The sequence below is a fragment of the Dama dama genome, chromosome 30 (genome assembly GCF_033118175.1).
Source record: "Dama dama isolate Ldn47 chromosome 30, ASM3311817v1, whole genome shotgun sequence".
In the NCBI taxonomy this organism is placed as follows: Eukaryota; Metazoa; Chordata; class Mammalia; order Artiodactyla; family Cervidae; genus Dama; species Dama dama.
In genome coordinates, this window is record NC_083710.1 from 88,346,907 (window position 1) to 88,368,479 (window position 21,573).

The 21,573-nt window shown below is 54.4% G+C and overlaps 1 protein-coding gene across 6 annotated transcripts in view; it reads left to right on the top strand.

The window, feature by feature from the left end:
* ARHGEF7 (Rho guanine nucleotide exchange factor 7) overlaps positions 1-20,135 on the top strand; it is a 76,710-nt gene extending 56,575 nt beyond the window's left edge. For 4 of the 6 annotated variants that reach the window (XM_061133540.1, XM_061133544.1, XM_061133541.1 and 1 more), the window contains 8 exons: positions 523-601; positions 781-920; positions 2,892-3,116; positions 4,773-4,866; positions 6,265-6,354; positions 16,369-16,468; positions 16,690-16,744; positions 17,877-20,135. In XM_061133540.1, the coding sequence (XP_060989523.1) occupies positions 523-601; positions 781-920; positions 2,892-3,116; positions 4,773-4,866; positions 6,265-6,354; positions 16,369-16,468; positions 16,690-16,744; positions 17,877-17,999 (906 nt within the window). In that variant the 3' untranslated portion in view covers positions 18,000-20,135. Of the gene's footprint in view, positions 1-522; positions 602-780; positions 921-2,891; positions 3,117-4,772; positions 4,867-6,264; positions 6,355-8,927; positions 9,105-9,492; positions 11,750-16,368; positions 16,469-16,689; positions 16,745-17,876 lie in introns of those variants that run through there. The other 2 variants (XM_061133545.1, XM_061133543.1) reach the window with 2 other exon arrangements.
* The last annotated feature ends 1,438 nt before the right edge of the window (positions 20,136-21,573 follow it).

Below are 21,573 nucleotides of genomic sequence, written 5' to 3' on the forward strand. Positions count from 1 at the left end.
GCTCTGCGTTTTGTGCAGCTCCGGCCTGGCTGTGATGGGCTGTGGTGATGGACGACCAGGCACCGCCCTCACACGGCTCCTCTGGCTCCAGCTTCCTGTATTTTGCCTTCAGACGTGGAACTTCCTCTGTTCCTCTAAGGCATATCTGTGCTTCCTTTCTACAAACAACATCATTTAAAATAAGCCACCGGGGACCCTAGTTGTTGTTTTTTAAATCATAGTGTATAATGTTTTGTGTCTTGCTGTTTATATTTAGAATAACTCATCAGATGAAATGTTTTTATTCTGGTTTGCAGCCCTGTACCTTTTTGCTGGCTCATTTCTTGGTTATAGTATTACGATTTCTTATTCAAGGTAGAGGTTTTTGTATCATACATGCTTTTGGTACAGACGAGATTTTTTGCTTTACGAAGATATTTCCTCTGCCTATTCTAAAATCATTTAATATTTACTTTAATAACGGTACCTTCTTTACTAGAAAAGCACTAATTGTTTCTTTTTGGGGGGGGGGTTCTGTTTTAGGGAAAGCTACCAACGACAGGAATGACAATCACAAAGCTTGAGGACAGTGAAAATCATAGAAACGCGTTTGAAATATCAGGTGATAGGCACAGACTGTGTGGGTGCTATCTGTCCGGGCGCCGAGGCAGTGGCCCCGCTGACCCCCTGAGGGCTGCGTGGAGGTGCTGTGGGCCTCCTCGGGGTGCGCGTGTGCATGTGCGCTCTGCTGCCCTTCCCGCCCCTGCCCCCCGCCCCCCAGCCTGCGTCTGTCTCTTCCAGGGAGCATGATCGAGCGGATCTTGGTGTCCTGCAACAACCAGCAGGACCTCCATGAGTGGGTGGACCACCTGCAGAAGCAGACGAAGGTCACGTCGGCGGGGAACCCCACCGTCAAGCCCCACTCCGTGCCGTCCCACACTGTAAGGGCCCCCGTCCCGCCCCCCAAGTGCAGACCCCAAGTTAGGAGAGCACGGCCCGGGCCTTGGGTCTCTCTGCAGACGTGTCCTCATCCCCCGTGGACCGTGATCGCTTCACAGGGAACCCACTTATAAGCCAGGCCCGCTTGTGCTGCCTCTCAAGAATTCACACACATGGACGCACACAGTTCTTGCCACCCGGTTAGGTAGCTGTCTTGCCCAGGGTGGGCCGTGAACACTAACCTTGGAGGTTTCAATCAAAACCCTGAGAACCACTGGTCCATAGAAGGCTTCTCTGAGCATTTTAATTGTATTTATTATGTTTCATCAAAAACAAAAACGAAAACCAAACTTATGATGACAAAAAGGCCCAGATTCATGTTGAAGGCATTAAAGTGTAATTTTTGACTCATCATTTTAAGAAACCTGAATTTTCTGTTTTTAGAAAAGCTCAGCAGCTCTGCAAGTTTTTAGATCCTTAAACATTGCAAAATATATCAGTACCAAAGTGTCAGTGCTTAAAGCTAGCCTTTACTGGTGTTGCCTGCTTAAGATACTGGTATTGAGTTGTCTGAACACCTGTTGTCTTTCCCTGCGAGCTCTGACGAACGAGGTGCCCTCCTCACGGTGACCTCGGACCGCATGGCATGGCCAGCTTGTGAGGGTCTCTCCTGGGACTTCTGCCACGTGTTTCACACCTGTGGTCGCTGTCCTTGGGCTTGAAGGGTTTTCTCAGGGATGGTGCCATGGCATAGTGTACTGGTCACGGGTGCAGCTTCTTACTCCATTTCTCAGCAGTCTGGGGGTAAAAACCATTCATCTGCTTCAGCTATCATTTTGAATGGTTCTGCCATGACAACTTTTTCATATTGTAAACGTATACTAGAGATGCTTAGCTTTCATGGGACTGAGTTTATCCCAAGGGCACATGTGTGCACATCAGAAGGGAGTGCTTTCTCACTCACGTGGGAACACCCTGAAACCCACCTCTGTGAAGTCCCACCTCAGGTAGCCTTGTGCCCTGTGCTCGGACCCTGGCCTCTGGTCCCAGGGCAGCGGTGTGGTTACCGCAGAGTCCACTGCTTCTGCCCTCGAGCCCCGGCCTCAGCTCTAGCCCAGGCTCCCCTTTAGGCCTGTGTTTCAAATGTTACTCATTTCTTCCGAATAATGACCATACTCTTGGTTTCCAGCTCACAGAACAACTCAACTTTTTCTCCTGTTAAGCATACCATATTGTTTTGGGTTAATTTGAGGTCACCGGCTAATTTTGAATTGTTACTTATTTTGTTTAACATTTTTTTATTTGTCAGTGTGATGTAATACTTTTGGGGTTTCTAGGAGTACAAACCCCATTAATATCCTTCTGAGAAATTAGATTTATATAACTTTGTCTTGATTAAAGCTGATTTGTCTGAGAAAATGTTTTACCCAAAGGATTGGTAAAATTTTTCTATAAAAAGACAGTAAATATTTTTTTGGTTTTTAGGCAATATGGTCTCTGTTACAATTGTATTTTGCTTTTATAATATAAAAGCAACCATTGACACGAATGGGCCTTACTGAGTCCCAGGAAAACTTTTTTAAAGCAAAAACGGATCAAGCCCTACTTTCCCTGGGGAGGTAATAATTACCCTCCCCCAATCACATTCCCAGTGCAGGGAATGCCCATTCTTTTATAAAATCCTGATATCTGTATTAAATGAAATGCCCTCTTTGCAAATGTGGCTGCATGGCAGTTAAAGGCGGTCCATGGATTTCCAGATCTGGACCCAGCAGCCTGCTGCTTCCTGCCCTGAGCTCAGCGGGCCCCACGCAGGGTGTGGGGGATGCTCGGCCTGGCAGCCAGTAACCTGAGCGTCTGGAGGTTCAGGATGCACGCTAGCAAGTGGGCGCTGATGTGCTGGGAGGGGGCTGGGCTGGCCCCGGATCCTCTGGCGGTGAAGGAGCTCTGCTCTCTCCCTCTGTCCCCGGCAGCTCCCCTCCCACTCCATCACCCCGTCCAGCAAGCACGCGGACAGCAAGCCCGCGCCGCTGACGCCTGCCTACCACACGTTGCCCCACCCCTCCCACCACGGCACTCCACACACCACCATCAACTGGGGGCCCTTGGAGCCTCCGAAGACCCCCAAGCCCTGGAGCCTGAGCTGCCTGCGACCCGCACCCCCGCTGCGGCCCTCGGCTGCCCTCTGCTACAAGGAGGTGAGCCGTAGTGGGTTTGCATCTGTGACGTGGGGCCGATGAGCTGCTTCAGAGCGGAAGGCTCTGCCTTCACTCCCATGTCACCCCTTCCTGCGCTCCAGGGCCCCTGAGTTCAGGGGAGACCCCAGCTGCGGTCCCCTCTGTGCCCATCACAGAGGGAGAGGGGCCAGTTCTGAGCAGTGTTTGCACTTTGAGGAAGCTGGTGACTGAAGTGACAAGTGTGGTGATCACACGCGTGAGCTTGAGTGTGAGCCGGGGTCAGTTATTGTGTCTGGTGTGGATGTGGCCATGAATGTGGGGGTGTGGCTTGTGCGGTGGGCATGGTGGGTCGGGATGTGGGTGTGGCTCTGAGCATGGTGGGTGGGACTATGAGCTTGGTGGGCGGGGCCTCTGTGAGCCTGGTGAAGCACCTTTGCATGGGTTTGCATCTCCACAAGGCCACATTTGCCGAAGGACCTGGGGCAGACCCTGCCTCCATCCTTGCTGGAGAAATTTTAAGGTACATAGAAGAGTACAACATAAATTATAGTTAATCCTTTATGGGTTTCGTTAGTGAACTTTGGTTCTTAGGAAATGTATTTTCCTGGTGGCCCTGTGCCAGGTCGGAGGAGCATTTTGGCAGCCTCATTGCCTAGCTCAGTGTTCAGGGGGCGGTCAAGCCCTGCTGCAGGTTCATGACAGGAGAGGGGGGAGTAGGGTGAGGAGAGAGGAAGGCTTGGAGGGTGTGGCCGTGAACATGTCCAGCGTGCTGAGCACACAGACCGCCTGGTCATGGAGCAAGTGGTCCTAGAGCAAGGCCATCACTGAGCACCACCGAGCGGGCACTCTGCCCTGGCTTCCCCTCCGCCCCCTTGCCTCGGGACACGTGCTGCATTCACTTCTTTGGGGACTGATGGTTTCTGCGGCATTTTCAAGCACTTTGAAAGTTTTCACTTTCACAGATTTTGGAGAGATACCTTTGGAATGCAAGCTCTGGTCTCTGGGTGCTTTTCAGCCTGATCCCTCCCATAGCCTGACTCTCCCGTTCTCAGCCTCGGAGTGGCCTCTTGAGGTTCACCAGCGGTGTATGTCCATGATGCAGAAGTTAGCCTTTCTGACATTGGTGTTCAGTATGTGCTTGACAGTCAAAACGTTGCCGGCCGCATGGACTTGTGCATGCTGTTCCTCTCCTTCCCCTTCAGAGGATCTAGATGTGTTGTGGACGGAGGGACGGACTCTGGGGCTTTGTCTGCCAGCGGAGGGGGCACCAGTGTCCTGCCTGTGGGCTGATTCTTTTCCATTTTCTTCCCCCTTGAGGCATAGAATATGTTCCTAAAGGAACTGTTTTCCCTCACCTTTCTTTTAGAAATAGTTCCCTCCTGTCTTTCTGGTTGGCTGCAGCAGGGGGTCTGCCCCAGAGTGGGCCGCGCACGTGGCTCCCTGAACAGGCGTCAGCCAGCTGCCCTCCTCCCTGCACCACTGGCCGCTGCGCCTTCTTGGGCGCGGTCCGGTGGTCCCGGCCCGGCGGGTCCAGGTGGAGGAGGGCCGTCAGAGCCTGTGCCTGAGGATGTCAGCGCGTGTGGGGCGGGTGCTGGAGTGTTCTGGCTTCCCTCTCCGCTGCGGCCGTGCCTGCCCACCGGATCCAGGGTCTGCCAGCCTTTCCCTCTCCTTCCCCAGGACCTGAGCAAGAGTCCCAAGACCATGAAGAAGCTGCTCCCCAAGCGCAAGCCAGAGCGGAAGCCCTCAGACGAGGAGTTCGCACTGAGAAAAAGTGAGCGCCTGAGAGGACACACGTAGCTCTCCCGGGTGGGGAGGCGGGGCCTCGAGAATGGAGGCGGGGCTTTGGGATGCTAAGGCGGGGCTTTCCAGAACCACAGAGGGGAGCAAGGGCCCAGCCTCGGGTCCGCTCTCGAGGACGTCAGAGCTGGGCAGCGCAGCCCCCTCAGTGCCAGCCGCAGCTGCATTGGCAACATCCCCTGTGAGCGTTACCCCCTGTGGACGCTGACTCCCAGCGGATCCTGCAGGGAGTTAAACATTGTTCTCACAGAAACCTATTAAACGACTGGTCCAGTTGGTGACATGTAAGTTTCTCGATGGCTCCTAAGCCCTCCGTGTGACGCTGACTGTTAGGAGGGAGCATCTGGCCTGCCTTGCATGTGTCTATCATAATATGAGATGCTGTCTGAGCATTTTTGGTACAGCTTGTAAGTGGCTCAGTCCTCCATTCTTCCCCATTTTTTACAAATTAGTTGAGGATTTAAAAATATATATCTAATATCTTAGAAAATATAGAAACATTTAGAACAATAGCAGAATTGAACGCTACAGCGGTATGAAGCATGTGGGGTGTGAGGGCTGCCTGGCACCAGCACCATCAGACGCTGCTGCTCCACAGGCTCCGTGCTCCACCAGGTGGCCTCTGGGTGCAGGCGAGGCCTGTCTGGAGGGGCGCCAGCTCAGGCCGAGCTCTGGAGCCCTGCCTGCACGCTCTGGGCTGTGCTCTCAGTTTCCCGGATTAACTATCTGGTGGGAATCTGTGGATCAGGGAAGCGCTTGTTCTCAAGCCTTTGGTAAATAGGATCAAATGGCCTTTCCAGGGGCTGTTCCTGTCTTCTCTGCCTCCCATGTGTGGGTGCAGGAAGTTCTTTCTGATAGCTGCATCCACACAGAGAATCATGGTTTCTGATTTTCTGAGGCGATATGTGAAAACACCATCCCTAGTTTTAATTTTTACTTCTTGGTGACAACATTTTTCTTTCTGTGTTCTCTTATGATCTTTTCTTGGTGACAATGAACATTTTTCTTTCTGTGTTCTCTTGTGAATTGTTTCTATTTCTTTTTTCATGTTCAGGATGGGGATACTCTTTTCTATGGATTAGTAAGACAATATATATGTATAAATATATATACACACATACACACACAGACATATGTGTGTGTATATATATATGTATATATATTTGGGTTTTAGCTCTTTGCCAGATATGTTGTAGATAAAAAAATACATAGAAAAAGTAAACATCCTTTGGAACATAACTATTCTGTGAATATCGGGAAATGTTTATCTGACACGAAGTCTGGGGGGGGCGTCGGCTGTCAGCACCGCGGGTGAGTGGCTGGCCAGGCTGTGCTGGTGGCTTGGGTGGTGACGGCTGTGTGTCCCTTGCAGGCACGGCCGCGCTGGAGGAGGATGCCCAGATCCTGAAGGTCATTGAAGCTTACTGCACCAGCGCCAAGACGCGGCAGACGCTCAACTCAAGTAAGTGTCACCGGAGCCCGCTGCCACTCTGCTGGTTCCTTCTGCCTAAAATCACGCCCCGAAGGACGTGGCTGGGCCCCGTGCAGGCTCTCGGCGCGGCCCCTAGTGAGGCTGCTTCTGTGGCCTGGCCCGCATCCCTCCGTCGTGAGAAGGGGTCTGAGCGGTCAGTGACACGGCCCCGCTGGGAGACCTTGGAGTGGAGGGCGCTGCCAGGGTGGGGAGTCTCTGGGGCCTGGAGAGGACGGCTTGTGTTAAGACACCAGAACGCACTCTCAGTTCAGTTGGTCAAGCTGCTTAAACCACTGGTGTGGAAGTGGGGTTTTTTTTATTTTTTTGAGGGAAGAATTTCTTAGAATTATTGTCACAAACACAAGCCTAGAGTTAAGAGTTGTTTTTTAAATAGCAACTCCCCGCCCCCCAAATGATTGCATTTAGAATTTTTGCTGTAGACACCAGTGAGTTTATGGGTAGATTTCAGTACCTCTCAGTGTACCTTCATCTTACTTATAATGTCCTCTATGAAAAAATCTTAATCTGTCGTGTGAGCAGGAAAAGGTGGATTCTTTCTTTTCCCCAACTTCCTGAGCATTTGAGAGTGGAGTGCAGGGTGGGTATAGTCAGGATGTGGTTTGTTCAGGAGGAAACGGGGCTGAGCTTCTCCTGCCTCAGACTGGATGACATTAATTCTGGCATGAAAACTGGCTTTTATTAGGTGTTGTGTTTGGGCTCCCTTCTCCATCTGGACTTTGGTGAATTGCTCGTCACCTCATCTGTACCACCTGCAGTGTGACGTTGTGCTTCCAGTTGGTGTCAGGTCTGTTGTTAAAAAAAATGCTGGAAAGAAAAGGTGGAAAAAGGAACAGTCAAGTGCTTTAACTTAGCTTTTGCTCAAGGTGACTGCAGGTGTGAGGCTAGGGCCAACAGGATTAGCCCTGGGTACAGCTGCAGATGATTCGGAACCTTCTTTCTGGCTCGTACTTTACACGTCCCGCCCGTGATGTTGGGACATCTGGTCTGCACCCCGTCTGGTTTGAACGCCTGTCTGTCGTGACCGGTGCTCAGAGCAGGTGAGGAAGAGCAGGGTGTGCGTGTGGCGAGAGTCTGCAGGTGACGGGGCTGTAGGCTGTGAGCGCAGACCATCGTCCCTGAGGACAGGACGGTTTCCTATTTGAGACTGCATTTTGGGTAATAGGCCGTATGTGCCTGTAGTTTTTGGGTTTTGAGTTTGAGATTTTTAAAAAATTACTCAACTTCAGCTGTATGAAGCGAAACTTGAGCTTGGCCATCTCAGGTGAACAGACCTAGTGACGTGAGCTTTGTGTTTTTGTGTGGGCCTCGTTTCTTCCCCGGGGGATGGGGCCTGGAGTGTGTAGGTCTCGCCACGTTGCCTGTGTGTCCAGTTCTGCTGTGCGGGAAGAGCACTCGGCATTGGCCAGCGCAGTGGTTTTGTTTTTAACTGACCTTACGGCCTCACCCTCTGGGGCCTGGGACTGGCCGTGATGCACGGTGGTCAGGAACAGCAGGAGTTGTGTCCCCCACGCTGGCCGGGTGGTGTGCTGCGGAGTCTGCAGACGGGCCGGGCGGGCCGGCTCTGTCCTCACGGCATGCGCGTCCCCGCCCGAGGCTCAGCTGTGTGCAGCGCACCTGGGTGCAGGTCACCCGCATCATCCACATGGCCTCAGTGTGGACTGCTGTCCTCCCGTCCATGCCCGCCGCCTCCTGCTGCCCTCCCCCGACACGGGGCTGCTGTTCACGGCTCCCCTCGCGTCAGGGGGAGGGTCAGCATGGGGCTTGATGCGTCTGGTCAGACGTGTCTCCCCGCGTGCCCACTCCCCTGGCTCCTGTGGGTGGGTGCTCTGGGCTGGAGGCCTGTGTGCTCTGCAGGGTGGGGGAGCGGGGGCGGGGCCTGCGTCACCCGGTCTCCGTCGGAAGTTCTCGAAGTCATTACAGTTGGACAAGGTAAGTTTAGACCCCCATCATTAAGATGGCTTCTAGTCTGGCAGAGAGGTAGCTGAAGAAGTAAGTCAGAAATCCTTGGGAAGTATTTTGCATTCAGTATATCCACATTAACCTCATAAATGTTTTCTTTTACAAATAATGTCCTAAATGAGACTGTTTGTTAATTGAATGTGTAGCAGAATTGGTTATTTGTCCTATGTCTTTAGAATTTTCTTGTGATCGTGGTCTTAATTTGTAAAAGATTTCGTAAGTGAGGGCCTAATAGCAGTAACCTTAAAAAGGAGCAGTTTGGAAATGGTATTGTGATATATAGGTTTATTTAAATAATCATAGATCTCTAGTTTTGTTGTAAGGGTCGTGCTAATTAATAAGTCAGTAAATGAAACGCAGCCATAGATAAGGAGAAATGAACGTTGCTGCCGTTTTTTAACACTCTTTTCTCTTTCCCTTCTCTTCCCGTCACCTTTTGCGTTTGTTTCATGTTTTGGTTGTGGCTCTTCCTGCCGTCTTCCTGCTCGCCCCCCTCCGCCTGCCCCCCTCCGCCTGCCCCCCTCCGCCTGTCCCCCCTCCGCCTGCCCCTCCCCCCCGCCCCCCACCACCCCCACCCGTCTTAGCATGGCAGGGCACTGACCTGATGCATAATCACGTCTTGGCTGACGACGACCAGTCAAGCCTAGACTCCTTGGGTCGTCGCAGCAGCCTGTCCCGTGTGGAGCCTTCAGACTTCTCGGAAGACTCTGACTATGACAGTATATGGACAGCCCATAGTTACAGGATGGGTTCTACACCTCGTAAGAGCTGTTGCTCATATATCTCTCACCAGAACTAACGCGCCTCTCAGCTTTCCTTAACGATGCTTGTCCGCAGCCTGCTTTTCTTAGATGTTCTCTCGGTTTCTTGTCTCTTATGTGATGTTTTAACAACTTTGGGGAGCGTTTCTGCTGTTTCCCATTGTACTTTGTGGGGCTTACTGGCCACGTGGAGTGTCCACGCAAGCGACTGACTGTTGAAAGCGGTGGCGTGTCCGCACAGCCACACCGAGGGTCCTTTGCCCATGGGCAGTGGTGGTCTCACAGCTCCACGTGGCACGGTTAGGTTTTTTATTCTCAGCGTAGCGACTGTCTTGTTTCTTTTTAGATACAGCTGTATGAACACGTTTGTATTTTATACTGAAACCAGGTCTGTGATCTGAGTGACCTAGCGACGTGGAGGAGACTCTGGCCTTCCATGCAGGGACGTAATTGTGTGTGTGCGGGACGCGGCAGTCCAGTAGGTGGAGAGATGAGAAGAACCGTGCCTCCAGAGCCGAGTCCAGACCGGACGGCCGAGTGCTCGGCTGCCCTGGAGGAGCCTCTGTCAGTGCGGCGGGGCTGGGCTCCAGGCCGGGCCGGCGCGCGAGGGGCACATCCATACCCCGCAGATGGCCGGCTCCGGGCCCCGCTTCCCCGCAGGCCAGACACCCGCATGTCATCCCCCCAGACTTCCGTTAGTTGGAGGAGTTTCCCTTAGAAGGCGCTTGGCAAGCCGGTGCCCCTGCAGGGCAGGGCGGAAGTCTGGCCTCTGAGGGCATAGGTCAGGCTGTGTGCGTACCCAGGAAGCCTGGCCGCCCCGACTCCCAGGTCCGAGCCTGCTGCCTGTGGGCACACGTGTTTGTTCTCAGCTGCAGGGAGACTCCCTTCACAGCCCCGGTGGAACATCACCCTCACTCTTGGTCGTCATGGTGATGGAAGTCCCCAAACGTTTACCAAGTTGCTGTGTAACAGGCTTATGAGAACATCTCAGATCTGGGGGTGCCCCCAACTTCCCTGGGGCTTGTTGTGGGAGCTCCTCACTGCCCTCCCTCAGACTGGTTCCTGCTTCACTAAGAACTGACTGTGCCCCGTGGCACGCACTCATGGCACCAGTCCGCACCCAGTCCACACTGGGGGGTAGGGCGGGGCCCCTCCGCCTCACACTCAGCTGTGTGTTAGGGATGCCGTGAAGCCGGCCTCAGAAAGCGAGATGCCATAACAGTCGGGGGTGGCGTCTTCCCTCCGTGTGGGTGGCCCGGCCCTGTGCTCCCAGCGCCCCGCCTCCTCTAGCACCAGGCTTGCGGGGTTCTGACCTCATTTGCACGGAGCGGCTGTGTGCCGGTGTCCTGCGCCCCATGCCCGGGGAGCTGGCCCCGCTGTGCACGGCGCTGGTCCCCGCGGCCCTCCCAGGGTCCCGGCAGGAGCTGTGCTGGAGGGCCAGCGCCCCAGGCAGGGGCTCGTTAGGAAGCCAGGAGTCACACACGTCTGTCGGTCCCCAGGTGTCTGCTGAACTGCTCATGCCACCTGGCAAGTTCATATTTTTGTATCAGTTAGTGTAAATAAGAAAGTTGAGGAGCAGTCTTTTGGAGTTGGTCAGAGCCCAGTGTTCGCCTGTTGGGGAGAGGGGTTTATATACACTCAGCCAAGTAGCAAGTGGGATTATGGGAGAAATACGGTCACTGTGAGGCTCATACGCTTCATGTCATGCAGTGCATTCAGAAGCGTCTGTTTCACTTCATGTCACATCAGGTGATGTCACAGCTTTTCAGGTTCTCACAGTGCAGGGTTTTCTCTATGCTCAGAGACTGAGTGTGCTGGGCCGGGCGTTGGTGCATGTGGGTTTTTGGGCCATGTGCTGTGTGCACCTGGGTTCCTCTTGAACGCCAAATGTCATCTGGGTTGTCCTGACGTTGATATTCCAAACACCAAAGTTTTCCTGTTTTCCCATAATTCCTCTTTGTGCCAATTAAAGCCATTTTGACAATGATTTTCTGTTGATTCTAACTAAGATCACTACAGAATGACCACCTGGCTATCTTGTCTGTCTGGGTTTGTTCTGAAGTCTGGCACCTCTTGCCCTTGTGACCTAGTTGGAAGTATTTGTACCACTGGCTTGAAAGCCATTCTCATGGGGCCGAGGAGAAGGAGCGCCATGGCCAGTGTTTCCACTGTTGCGGAACTTCAGTCATGATGAAATAGTACCTGTGTTTCTGCCATTCTGTAATATCTCTGTGTACAGTTAGTGTTATAATGACGGGGGAAGATTCTGAGCTGCAGGGCAGGTTTAAGCCATTTCCAGGCCCTTTGCCAATGGCTCAAATGGTGTTCCCATTGAATTGATACTTGCCACAAGTCTATAAGCTATATTATGTGTTTTGCATAAAACTGCCAAAACACAGGGATGTGTATATAGTGGTGAAGACCTTGAAAAAAGTCTGCGTATTGTGCTTTTAATCTGTGAACGGGAAAGCCATTTTCCGTGGGCGCCTGCCGTTCTGGACTCAGTCGGCTGTGTACCTGGATGTCGCATTGTACTGTACAGTATGCATATTCTGTTTGTGGCTGCATATGGCAATGAAGTGTTTGTTTTATATTCAAAAAAAGACATCTGTTATATACAGTTGAAATAAATTTTGCATTTGCTAGCCTCTGGCTTTTAATATTTGTTACGTGGTGGGGGTTGGGGTCGGGGGAGCAGAGTTTGCAGTTGACTGTGATGGCTGTCGGGAACTAGCATCTTCCGCAGGACGGCGGGGCAGTGGGGCACCCTGTACCTGCCTCGATGGCAAAGCCCGCACTGTCTTAGGTTAAGTATGTTCTAGATGATGCAAGACGACTCTGCACATGTTTATTTCATCTGTTTCCCTCTAATTCTTTTTTTTAAAGAAGTTTTCGCTCACTGGGAGGTTTGTCTTCAGAAAGAAGAGCTCTCTCTTTCCTCTTTTGGTGGCGTCAGGGGTGTGCATAAATGGAAAAAAAGCCCACCATTCAGTGTTTATTTTCCGTAGCCTAAGGTCTCAGGTTTTGGTTTTTATTTGTAGGGTGCATGTCTAGACTCGAAAAAGCAGAATGGGAGGGGAAGAAGTGCCTGAGGGGGTATGGGACCAGGGCAGGGCGCCGAGGACGACCGGCGTACGTCCCTCTCTGCAGAGGGGCCTGTGTTTTTGTTTTGTTTTTTCCTAAGAAAAATGAATTGAAATCCTATAACAGCCAGAAATAACAGAGTGGCCTACTGGAGAGATCTTACTAAGTAGAATTTTTAAAATGTTAACATTTTGTTTCATGCTGAAAGTTACTTCAGTTTCTGTGAGTTAAGGTCACGTGAACTGTGCTGTCAAGGTACTCCACCGCTGGCCAGAGAAGCAGACATTCCCTTCTGAAAGACCCTACACGGTCTTCAGGGTCTCCAGGCAGGCCAACCCCCATCCCGGACCCACACGCACCGCGCATCCGCTGGGCTGGGAGCTGCAGGCCACCGGGGGTGCCCCCAGCGGGTGGCCTGCCAGCCGTGACAGCACCCTGGGTCGAGGCCGTCTCCTTGTCGTCAGGGCAAGCCCTCTGTCCACGAGGTGGGGGCGCTGCACCTATCCGTGTTCCCACACTGGGCCCCAGCTCCATCCCCAGCTGAGGGCGCAGAGCGACCCCTGCTGGCCGCACTGCTTGTCAGCCGGCGTGGGCTGGGTTCGCTCTGAGGAAAGACAACAGCTGCGCAGCGCTTGTGTGTGTGTTCACAGACACGTGCGGGGTTGTGTGCTGGCTCCCACTCCTCAGATCATTTGCCAGAAAGCTGCAGAATGTTCCTCTTGATGATGGAGAAGGTGTTCAGCACTCAGATTTAGGTGCTGAATTCAGGTTAAATGGGTATTTTTGCTGGAAATTTTAAGCACTGTGGACCTCCAGGAAGTGGCTACAGCTCTCAGCGTTTTCCACAATGACGTGCTGCAGGATCCCAGTGGTCTCCTGGAAACAGCTTCGTGTTGAGCACAGAGCTGGGGAGACACAGGTCCTGTGTGTGCTGGTGCCTCGTGAACACACACACCTGTGTCTTGGCCCCTCTCAGTAGAGGATTTCAAAGTCACAGCGGTCTTTGGAGGTTCTGCTATTGAATTCTTTTTCCAGCTTAACTAATTCAGAGAAGATTTTCTGTGATGCCTTTAAAAGTACTAAACTGATCTTGGAGAGAGCTTGTTAAATCTACCTACTTTCTAGAACTTTGTTCTTATAGAAATAGTCGACTTACTTATAAAACTGGCAGGAGAATATTCCTTTGTTGTTTTGCTGAAAGACTTGCAGGTTTTTTTCAGTTGTTTCACAAAAGTATGCTGAAACTAGGCAGCCTGTGGAGTTCTGTGCAGGCCGATGAATAATCTTCACTGATAAGCCTCCTGACTCACCAGCACATCCTCAGTGGCATTTTTCACGTCGGCGTGTTTCAGGAATCCAGCAGTTGGCACTTCCTGTCTGTCATGTAGCCTTCTGCTCTCGTGCGCTTTTAGCGTATTTGCCGAGATGAGAACGGTGTCCTTGCACGTGCAGCTCTTGGATCGGGTCTCACAGTCACCTCACACGGTGGGGTGTTTAGTTACGAATTCATCTGGCAGAAGATACTGATCAAAGGGACCTCTGAGTTAACACCCAGAACAGCTCTGCAGAGGCGGTTGGTCTTGTTCTCTTTTTATGGCACATGGACTTGAGGCTTTGGTGTCAGGCCTGAGTTTACCAAGACCCGCAGCCCCAGTCCCTGCACACCCCTGCTCCCAGAGTGGACACCACCGCCCCCGCCCTCCGTGATTCTGTTCTGTGTATTATTTGAAGAATTCACTGCTGCAAGCGCAATGTAAATAGGTTGCCTAGGAATCTAGAAGATGCAAAAATAACTGAGGAGAAATAAACATGGAATTTAATCTTCCTAAAGCACTTTCATGAAAAAACACGTTCTGCCTGTGGTCTCATTAGCTCATTAGTTGGGGTGAAGAAACGTCGTGTTACAAGCCACCCATGACCTGCCCACCCTGGTGGCCCTTGGCCTGCCTGTGGCACCCAGCTTAGCTTCCAGGGCAGAGCAGGTAACAGTGGGGACCCCCGGGGCGCTGGGGTCCTGCGTCACCCGCATGCTTCTCCTTACAGGGAAAGAGAGCCCTTCACTCCCTGACGTGTGGTCCGCACAGCAGAGTCCTTAGGAATGCTTGTCTGTTTTCGGGGAAAATAGCACGCACTCCCTCCTCCCAGTAGGAACATGGCCAGTGCTAGTGTTGGTGTCGGAAGTCCGGGCGCTTCCTGGACCTCCAGATTCTTAACCCGGCGGCCCCTGTGCCTCCCAGTCGTGTTGCTCCTGCGTGCTTCCTCCCTAAGCGGTGCTTCCCCACATGGCCCAGACCTCCCAGAAGCATGTGCTGAGAAAGGCCCGGAAGACGGCATGGCCGCAGCCCCGCACATGGCCCCTGGAGCCGGTCATCACCATCGGCAGGGCAAAGCCTTTCAGGACGTGTCCCTCCCCGGGCCCAGGGCTTGGAGGACATCGCCTTCTGTCTGAACAGCCTGCAGGTCGGTCACCACGCTGGGCAGGGTGCGAGCTGGGTGCTGCCTGCCCCCTGCACCCTCCAGCCTTGGAGCTGTCACCCCAGGACCCGCATCTCGGTGTGAGCACCAAGTCACTAGTGGAAGGTCGTCTGTGAAACAGCAGCTGACAAGTTCACGCACAGACGTGCTCTGGCACAGCAGCTCCTCCCGGCCGTGGCAGGGTTCCGAGCAGTCCCCGTGGTTACAACACCTACGTCCTAGGACACATGGACGCGGTGCCTTGGGTGCTGTAGAAAACTCGTCTGTCCAGACGCTGGCGCTGTAACGGTGTGCTGTCCCTCTCCGGGCCAGGCGGCCTCCTCCCTCTCAGGCCCAACGCTGGGGTGTAGCACGACCTTCCCGCCTGCGGGACGGGGCTGGAGCGGGGCTTCGCAGACGCCCGCACGGCGGCCAACAGGGGCACCCGGCCCGGTGAACCAGACCCTCCTCCCTGTCGCTGGCTGCCCTGGGAGTGAAGGGGGCGCTCGGTCCCCACGTCAGGAGCGTCACGGGAACCCCATGTCAGCAGCGTCGACAGCCGCCACGAGCCCTGTTCTGTTCAGAGGAGGGTGAGCTTGCAGTGAGATGCTGGTGGAACCGTTAAGTCCCGTCCTGAAAGCGTATGTCGTACCAAATGCTCCCACCACATGAGGATGCCCGGGGCCCTCGTCCAGTGTGACGGACCTTTGGGAAGGTGAACCGAGGGTGGAGCAGAGAAGACGAGGTCGGGCGAGCCGAAGCGCCATCTCCATGGCTAGAGTGTGTGGATTGTATCGGAGAAAGAGCTGCGTTTATCGCAGTAACCACTAGCAGGGGCTCTGCGGCAGGTCACGTCCCTCCTCAGATGTGCATCTGATGTCATTTTTCAAAACTAGGAATGATACACTAAATGTAACTCTTTAAAAAGGTGATTTTTCTTCCTTGCACCCTTAAATGAGGTTTGATTCTTGTTAATTTCTGAAGACCTGTTCTGCAGTAACGGTTTCTCTGGCCACTGTCCTGGGTAAGCTTTTGTGCTGGGTCTTGGTTAAATGACATAAATATTCCTCTAATATTGTAAACAGTGTTCCTCCTTTTGGAAAAATGTTTATATTCCAGGGAATGTAAATACTATTTTCATAAGAGGATTAGTAATAAACTTTTTCTTAACCATGTGCTGTAACACTTTTAGCTGTTGCTCTGGAGTTAAATGTTTTAAAGACCAGTTCACTGACATGATAAATATTGGAATATATCTTCTGCATGATCTGATGGTTCTGTTCTAAGATTCCTGGAATAAAATGGCACAAAATTTGGTTGATTTGAATATCCCCCAGAAGTTTGATTATTTCCTCCCAAAACACCCAAGTCAATATGGTCAGAATCTTCAACTTACTACGTGTTGAAAATTTTTAAAAGATCAATAATCCAGATTCATAAACTGAAGCTCAATAAATTGCAAAAAAAAAGAAAAAAAAAAGTCTAACATTTCCTTTCCCCTGTCATGCTATGGGCTTGAAGAAGACTTGGCTTCAGTCTGCAGAGGGAGAGGAACTTGGTAAAGGTTACCCATCCCCATTTTATCTAGAGAATGTATTTCTTAACATACTGGAATTAACCCCTGGAATTTAATATTAATAATTAAGTAGTGTTGTATAGTCGAGTTCTTTTAGTTCTGCCGTGGTATTTACCTGTGGGTTTCTTTTTTTTCTTTTAATGATGACAGGTTCACGCAAAGAATCTGCTCCGCAAGTTTTGCTTCCAGAAGAAGAGAAAATTATAGTTGAAGAGACTAAAAGTAACGGTCAGACAGTGATAGAAGAAAAGTAAGCTGTGTTTCAGTGTTTTTAAGTGTCTGTGGCAGGGAGGGCTTCCTGGCTGAGGTCCACACCCCGTGTGTGGAATTGGGCCTTCCCGGAGCTAGGCCTGGGTGGGTGCGCGGGGCGGGTGGGCGCGGGCTGGGGGGTGGCGGGCAGGGCGGGCAGCGGGCGTGGGGTGAAATGGGGTGCTCGCGATCCTCATTCAGGGTGCCCCCCTCTCTGTCTAGGAGTCTCGTCGACACCGTGTATGCGCTAAAAGATGAAGTCCAGGAGTTACGACAGGTGAGTTGTCATCTGTCTGTAATCGTTTGAATGGGGCCGATGAGGAAACCACGGTGTTAGACCTGAAGCCAGCTGCCCATGAGGCAGAACAGGAGCCTCCTCTCGGGGTCTGGATCAGCAGCAGATCAGCAGTGGATCTGTGAGTGTGAGAGACAGGAAGTGCGTCTATAAGGCGACTTGCCAAGCGTTCTCTCCACTGCCCTGTCTGGGCGTCATCAGACATCTCAGATTCTCCCAGAACAATTGTGAAAACACCTGAAGTTGCTTCTGGTCAGATGTCTTGTTAGGTGCCAACAGGGACTGTTCTCTGTCACTCCGGTGTAGCGTGTGGTCCTAGTTCTTGAGAAGACCCATCAAAAAGCCAGTTAGACTGGGCTGCCTCGCCGAGCAGACTTGTGAGCTGCATCCTTTGTGTCAGTGGCTTCCGTGTGTGAGACGCAGCTCGTGGCTGGCCTGGGCTGGACGGACGGCAGGGGACCGGCCACGCACCCACAGCTGCCCCTGGCCGGCCGCCTGCCGCTCTGCCCGTCCAGGGGCCGCGCTGGCATGGACCGCGGTGGGGGGTGACGGGGCCCCTGGCTGGCCGCCTGCCGCTCTGCCTGTCCAGGGGCCGCGCTGGCATGGACCGCGGTGGGGGGTGACGGGGCCCCTGACTCACTGCCGCTCTGCCCGTCCAGGGGCCACGCTGGCATGGACCGTGGTGGGGGGTGACGGGGACCCTGACTCACTGCCGCTCTGCCCGTCCAAGGGGCCGCGCTGGCATTGACCGTGGTGGGGGGTGACGGGGCCCCTGACTCCCCGTCTCTGTGCCCCTTCTTAGCGCTGTGGAGACTGTCGCAGGCGCGGGAGAGCAGGAGGCATGTGAGCCCTGGCCCGTTCCTTTCGGCCACTCTCACGCTGTGTTTTGTAGATTTTCTGGTTCACAGTCGTAAGAGGAGTGCCGGGCCTGGTCTGTCTATGGGTTGTCCCGGCGCCAGGAGTCACTCTGCGTCTGAGACCCTCGGGGGTCCCGTCAGCCGCGCCCCTGGCCGCCGTGCAGGGCGGGCCCCTTCAGCGCGGCCCCGTCTCCTCCGGGAGGGGGCCCTTTTGGTGCCAATGGTGGTTAATCCCCTGCGGTCTGCTTCTCCCGCAGGACAACAAGAAGATGAAGAAGTCTCTGGAGGAGGAGCAGAGAGCCCGCAAAGACCTGGAGAAGCTGGTGAGGAAGGTGCTCAAGAACATGAACGACCCTGCTTGGGATGAGACGAACCTCTGAGGGGCGTCCTGGTGCTCCGTCAAGACCGCTTCCGAGACTGAGCCTGAGCCAGAGCCCCGCGACCCCCGCCCCTGGCGCTCAGGCTGCTGGCGGGGGTGTGTGGAGACTGCAACTGGACGGCTGTGAGCTCCAGGCCGAGCCCAGGCCGCATCCCCCCCGACACCCAGTACCTCGTTCCGCAGTAAGTGCGGTGATGGCGTCTGGACTCGCGGGCTCCGAGTGAATACGTGTCAATGTTACATGTACGTTCCCTGTAAATGCCCTGTTCTGGACGCACACGGCGGTGTTTCTATCTGGGCTGACTGCTGGGCTGCAGTCCCCCTCGCGCTCACCTCCCTGCTCCCGCGCCCTGGGGCGTGTGCTCACCGCTCGTGGGGACCAGAGGCTGCAGACCCACAGCTGTTTCTGGGGGTGCCTGCTCTGCCGCCGCGCTCCAGAAACACCTCCCGCGTGTCTGCCTGCGGCTCACCTGCTTAGACCTGCAGGGGCCCGTCTCCCCCGGCCCCCACCCCCCAGTCTCCTGGTCAAGCGGGGCCGCAGGCCACGTGCAGCACTCGGGCTGAACCCAGGAGCCGCGTCTGCTGCCAGCGGGCCCCATGACGGGTGTGCGCATGCCCGCCTTGTGTGAGCACGTGCGTGGCGGAGGGTGCCTGGCTGGGGCTGGCCTGGGAACTCAGCCAGGTGCACCGTCCCGTCCTCCCCAAAGGCGTGAGCTCCCTGAAGCCTGTAAATAAAGTGTGTTATTTATTGCACGTCACCGCAGGCCGTGAGGACGCGCTGCCGGGTGCAGGCGGGCTCTCTGCCTGAGGCTGTTCTGGCTCCAAAACCTGCCGTCCTGGCTGGCGCGGGCAGGCCTTCCATGCTTGCTGAGGGGGCAGTGTCTGCACAAATCAAGCAATAGAACACGCCTGAGACTCCCCAACGAGTGGGGGTCAAGACCGGTCCCCCCACCCCACCCACCCCACGCCGAGTCCAGATGGCCAGGGCCCAGAGGAGGGGCCTGGGGTCCAGCCGGCTCACGGGACCTGCCCCTGCGCCCCGCTGTTCTGAAGAGGTCGTTTGTAAAGTGAGATGAACTCGTAGAGGACAAGCATCATGTCTTTAAAAGCCCAAACCCCAGCCCCTGAATCAGGGGCGTCTCGGAAATGCCCGCGTGGTATCAGACGCGACTGTGGCCTGTGCTCCTCTGTCTGCATCGGCCGGACGCCCCTGAGCTGGAGCAGCTGGTCTGGGCGCCCGGTCCCCCCGCGGCCGTGCCCTCAGCCTCCTGAGCTCTGGGGGTGTCCGGGCCTTGACGACCGTGAGGACACCTGACCTTGTGACGGGAACTGCCGGCTTCCTGTGCTCAGCGTTTTGTTTTCTTCGTCGCTGGTGGGGCTGGAAACGATGGCCTTGCAGTGTCTGGTGAGCCCTGTTTTCACAGTAGGCCCTTTGGTGACGCGTGAGACCTCGCAGTGGGAAACAATCCAATCCGTGCACTGAAGCTTGCTGTCTCGAGCAAATTCTAACTCAGGAACTCGTCATCGCCTGACTCTCCAGCACTTTGTGGCAGGCGGTCTTGCCGCCCACACCCCGACGGGGCGCCCGCAGAACCTGCCTTAACTGTTGAATTGTGCATCAAGGGGGTGCACATCCTGTCTTCTCACCGCCCCTCCTCCCCAGGGGTGGCCGTCGACATGCTTGCGTGACGCGTCCTTCCCGGGTCGCAGGGTTTTTACTAAGCTTTCTCGGGAGCAGAGACGATGCATCTGAGCGGTTCTTCCTACAGACCTGCCCTGTTGTCAGTGGACTGCCCCCATGTCTCCGGGGGACTTTTGAGGGGCTCGGCCTCCCAGGGGACGTCAGGAAGGGGCCATCTGCCTGCTGGAGTCACCTCTGCCACACCTTCCACGGACGAGGAGACGGAGCGACGTCCTCGCCTGGGTGGGAGGGGATGTACCGGAGTTATCCGTGGCCGGGAGGCGTGCTCTGCGGCAGGTTGAACCATTGTCGGGGACTCCCCGCGGGCCCCCGTTCACAGCCGTGGGGGTCCTCCACAAATGCCCCCCCCGCACCCCGGTGTCCTGGTCTTGACTACTCACGCTCTGTTGTTGTAATTATTAAACTGACTATTTTTCTTATGTTATAAACATGTCACTTCATTGTCTGTGATTTTTTTTTTTCTGCATGTGTGTACCTTTATCGTTTCTTTTAAATTTTTTTTTTAATCTTAAAATTCTGGTGTGAACTTTTGATGCTGGAAAATATCACATTTATCTTTAAAATCGAGTTTGGGAATATTTGAAGATAAGTTAGAAAACAAAGTCTGGGAGAAGGGCTTCCCAGGTGGCACTTGGGGTAAAGAACCCGCCTGCCAACACAGGAGACACAAGATGCAGGGTCCATCCCCGGGTCGGGAAGATCCCCTGGAGGAGGGCATGGCAACCCACTCCAGTGTTCTTGCCTTGAGAATCCCATAGACAGAGGAGCCTGGCGGGCTATGGTCTGTGGGGTCACAGATTCAGATATGACTAAAGTGATTTAGCACACATGAAAAATGAGAACAAGTGTGGGGGAAGGAAGTGGGAAGGAAAGGCTGCCGTCCGGGGGCCGAAGGCTCTCACCCCTGGAAGTCCAGGCAGACGCTGGGTGGGGCTTGGTGGAGGGCAGACGCCTCTCCCTGGATCCCGTGGGCCCTTCAGCGTCGCAAGGCAGGAGCAGGTGGCCTCGCCCTTCCCTCCACTCCGTCCTGCTGGAGGAGGCAGGTGTTTAGAGAGCAGCCAGGCCAGGTTGGGGGACAGAGTTCCCAGGATGTCCGCTCTTCTCCCCCGGAGCTGCCGCCCCTAGAGGACAGAGCTGACGTCGCGGTCAGGGTCACGGCCCGGGGCTCCGTGTTGGAGGACGTGTTCCGTCAGACGCCCCGGGTGCCCCGGCGTCATCTCTGGGTCAGACCTCAGGGAGACACGTGGCGGGAGGTCTGCCCTTCCGGAGGCTTCCTCGAGTGCAGCTGGTGCCAACATGCCTCTGGCTCAGGTTTAAGTTTTTCTCTCTGGTCACGCCGTGCTGTGTGCCGGTGCTGAGTTCCCTGACCGGGGATCGAACCCCTCCCCCTGCATTTTGGGCACGTGGGATCTTGGCCACTGGACCTCCAGGGACGACTGAGACGCCTTTCCTCACACACTGCTGGGTGCCGGTCCCCTGGGCTCCGTCGGGGCTGCAGTCACCCCATTTTAATTTCTCTCTCAGATGCAGTGTTTAACTCAATTTTACTTGTGAACAAACGTGACTGGCACGGAAGTGGAAGAGGGGTGAAGGTGGGACGCCCCTGAGCGTGGCGCCCCTGCAGGAGTGGACGCTGGGGGTCCCTGCGGTCAGCTGTGTCCGACTGCTGTCCTGGGCTGGGAGGGTGGGGTGCACGGTGGGACCCAGGCCCCCCACCTCTAACCCACTGCCCTTGGGTTTGTCTTCTCCCGTAAGAGCTGGGTTAGAGCCTGCCAGGGTGTGAGGCTCCCTTCCCTGGTTACTGTTCAGCAAAATGGGTGACGGAGCACTGGTTTCCTGAGGCCGCCGTAGCAGGGGCGGTGAACTGGGTGGG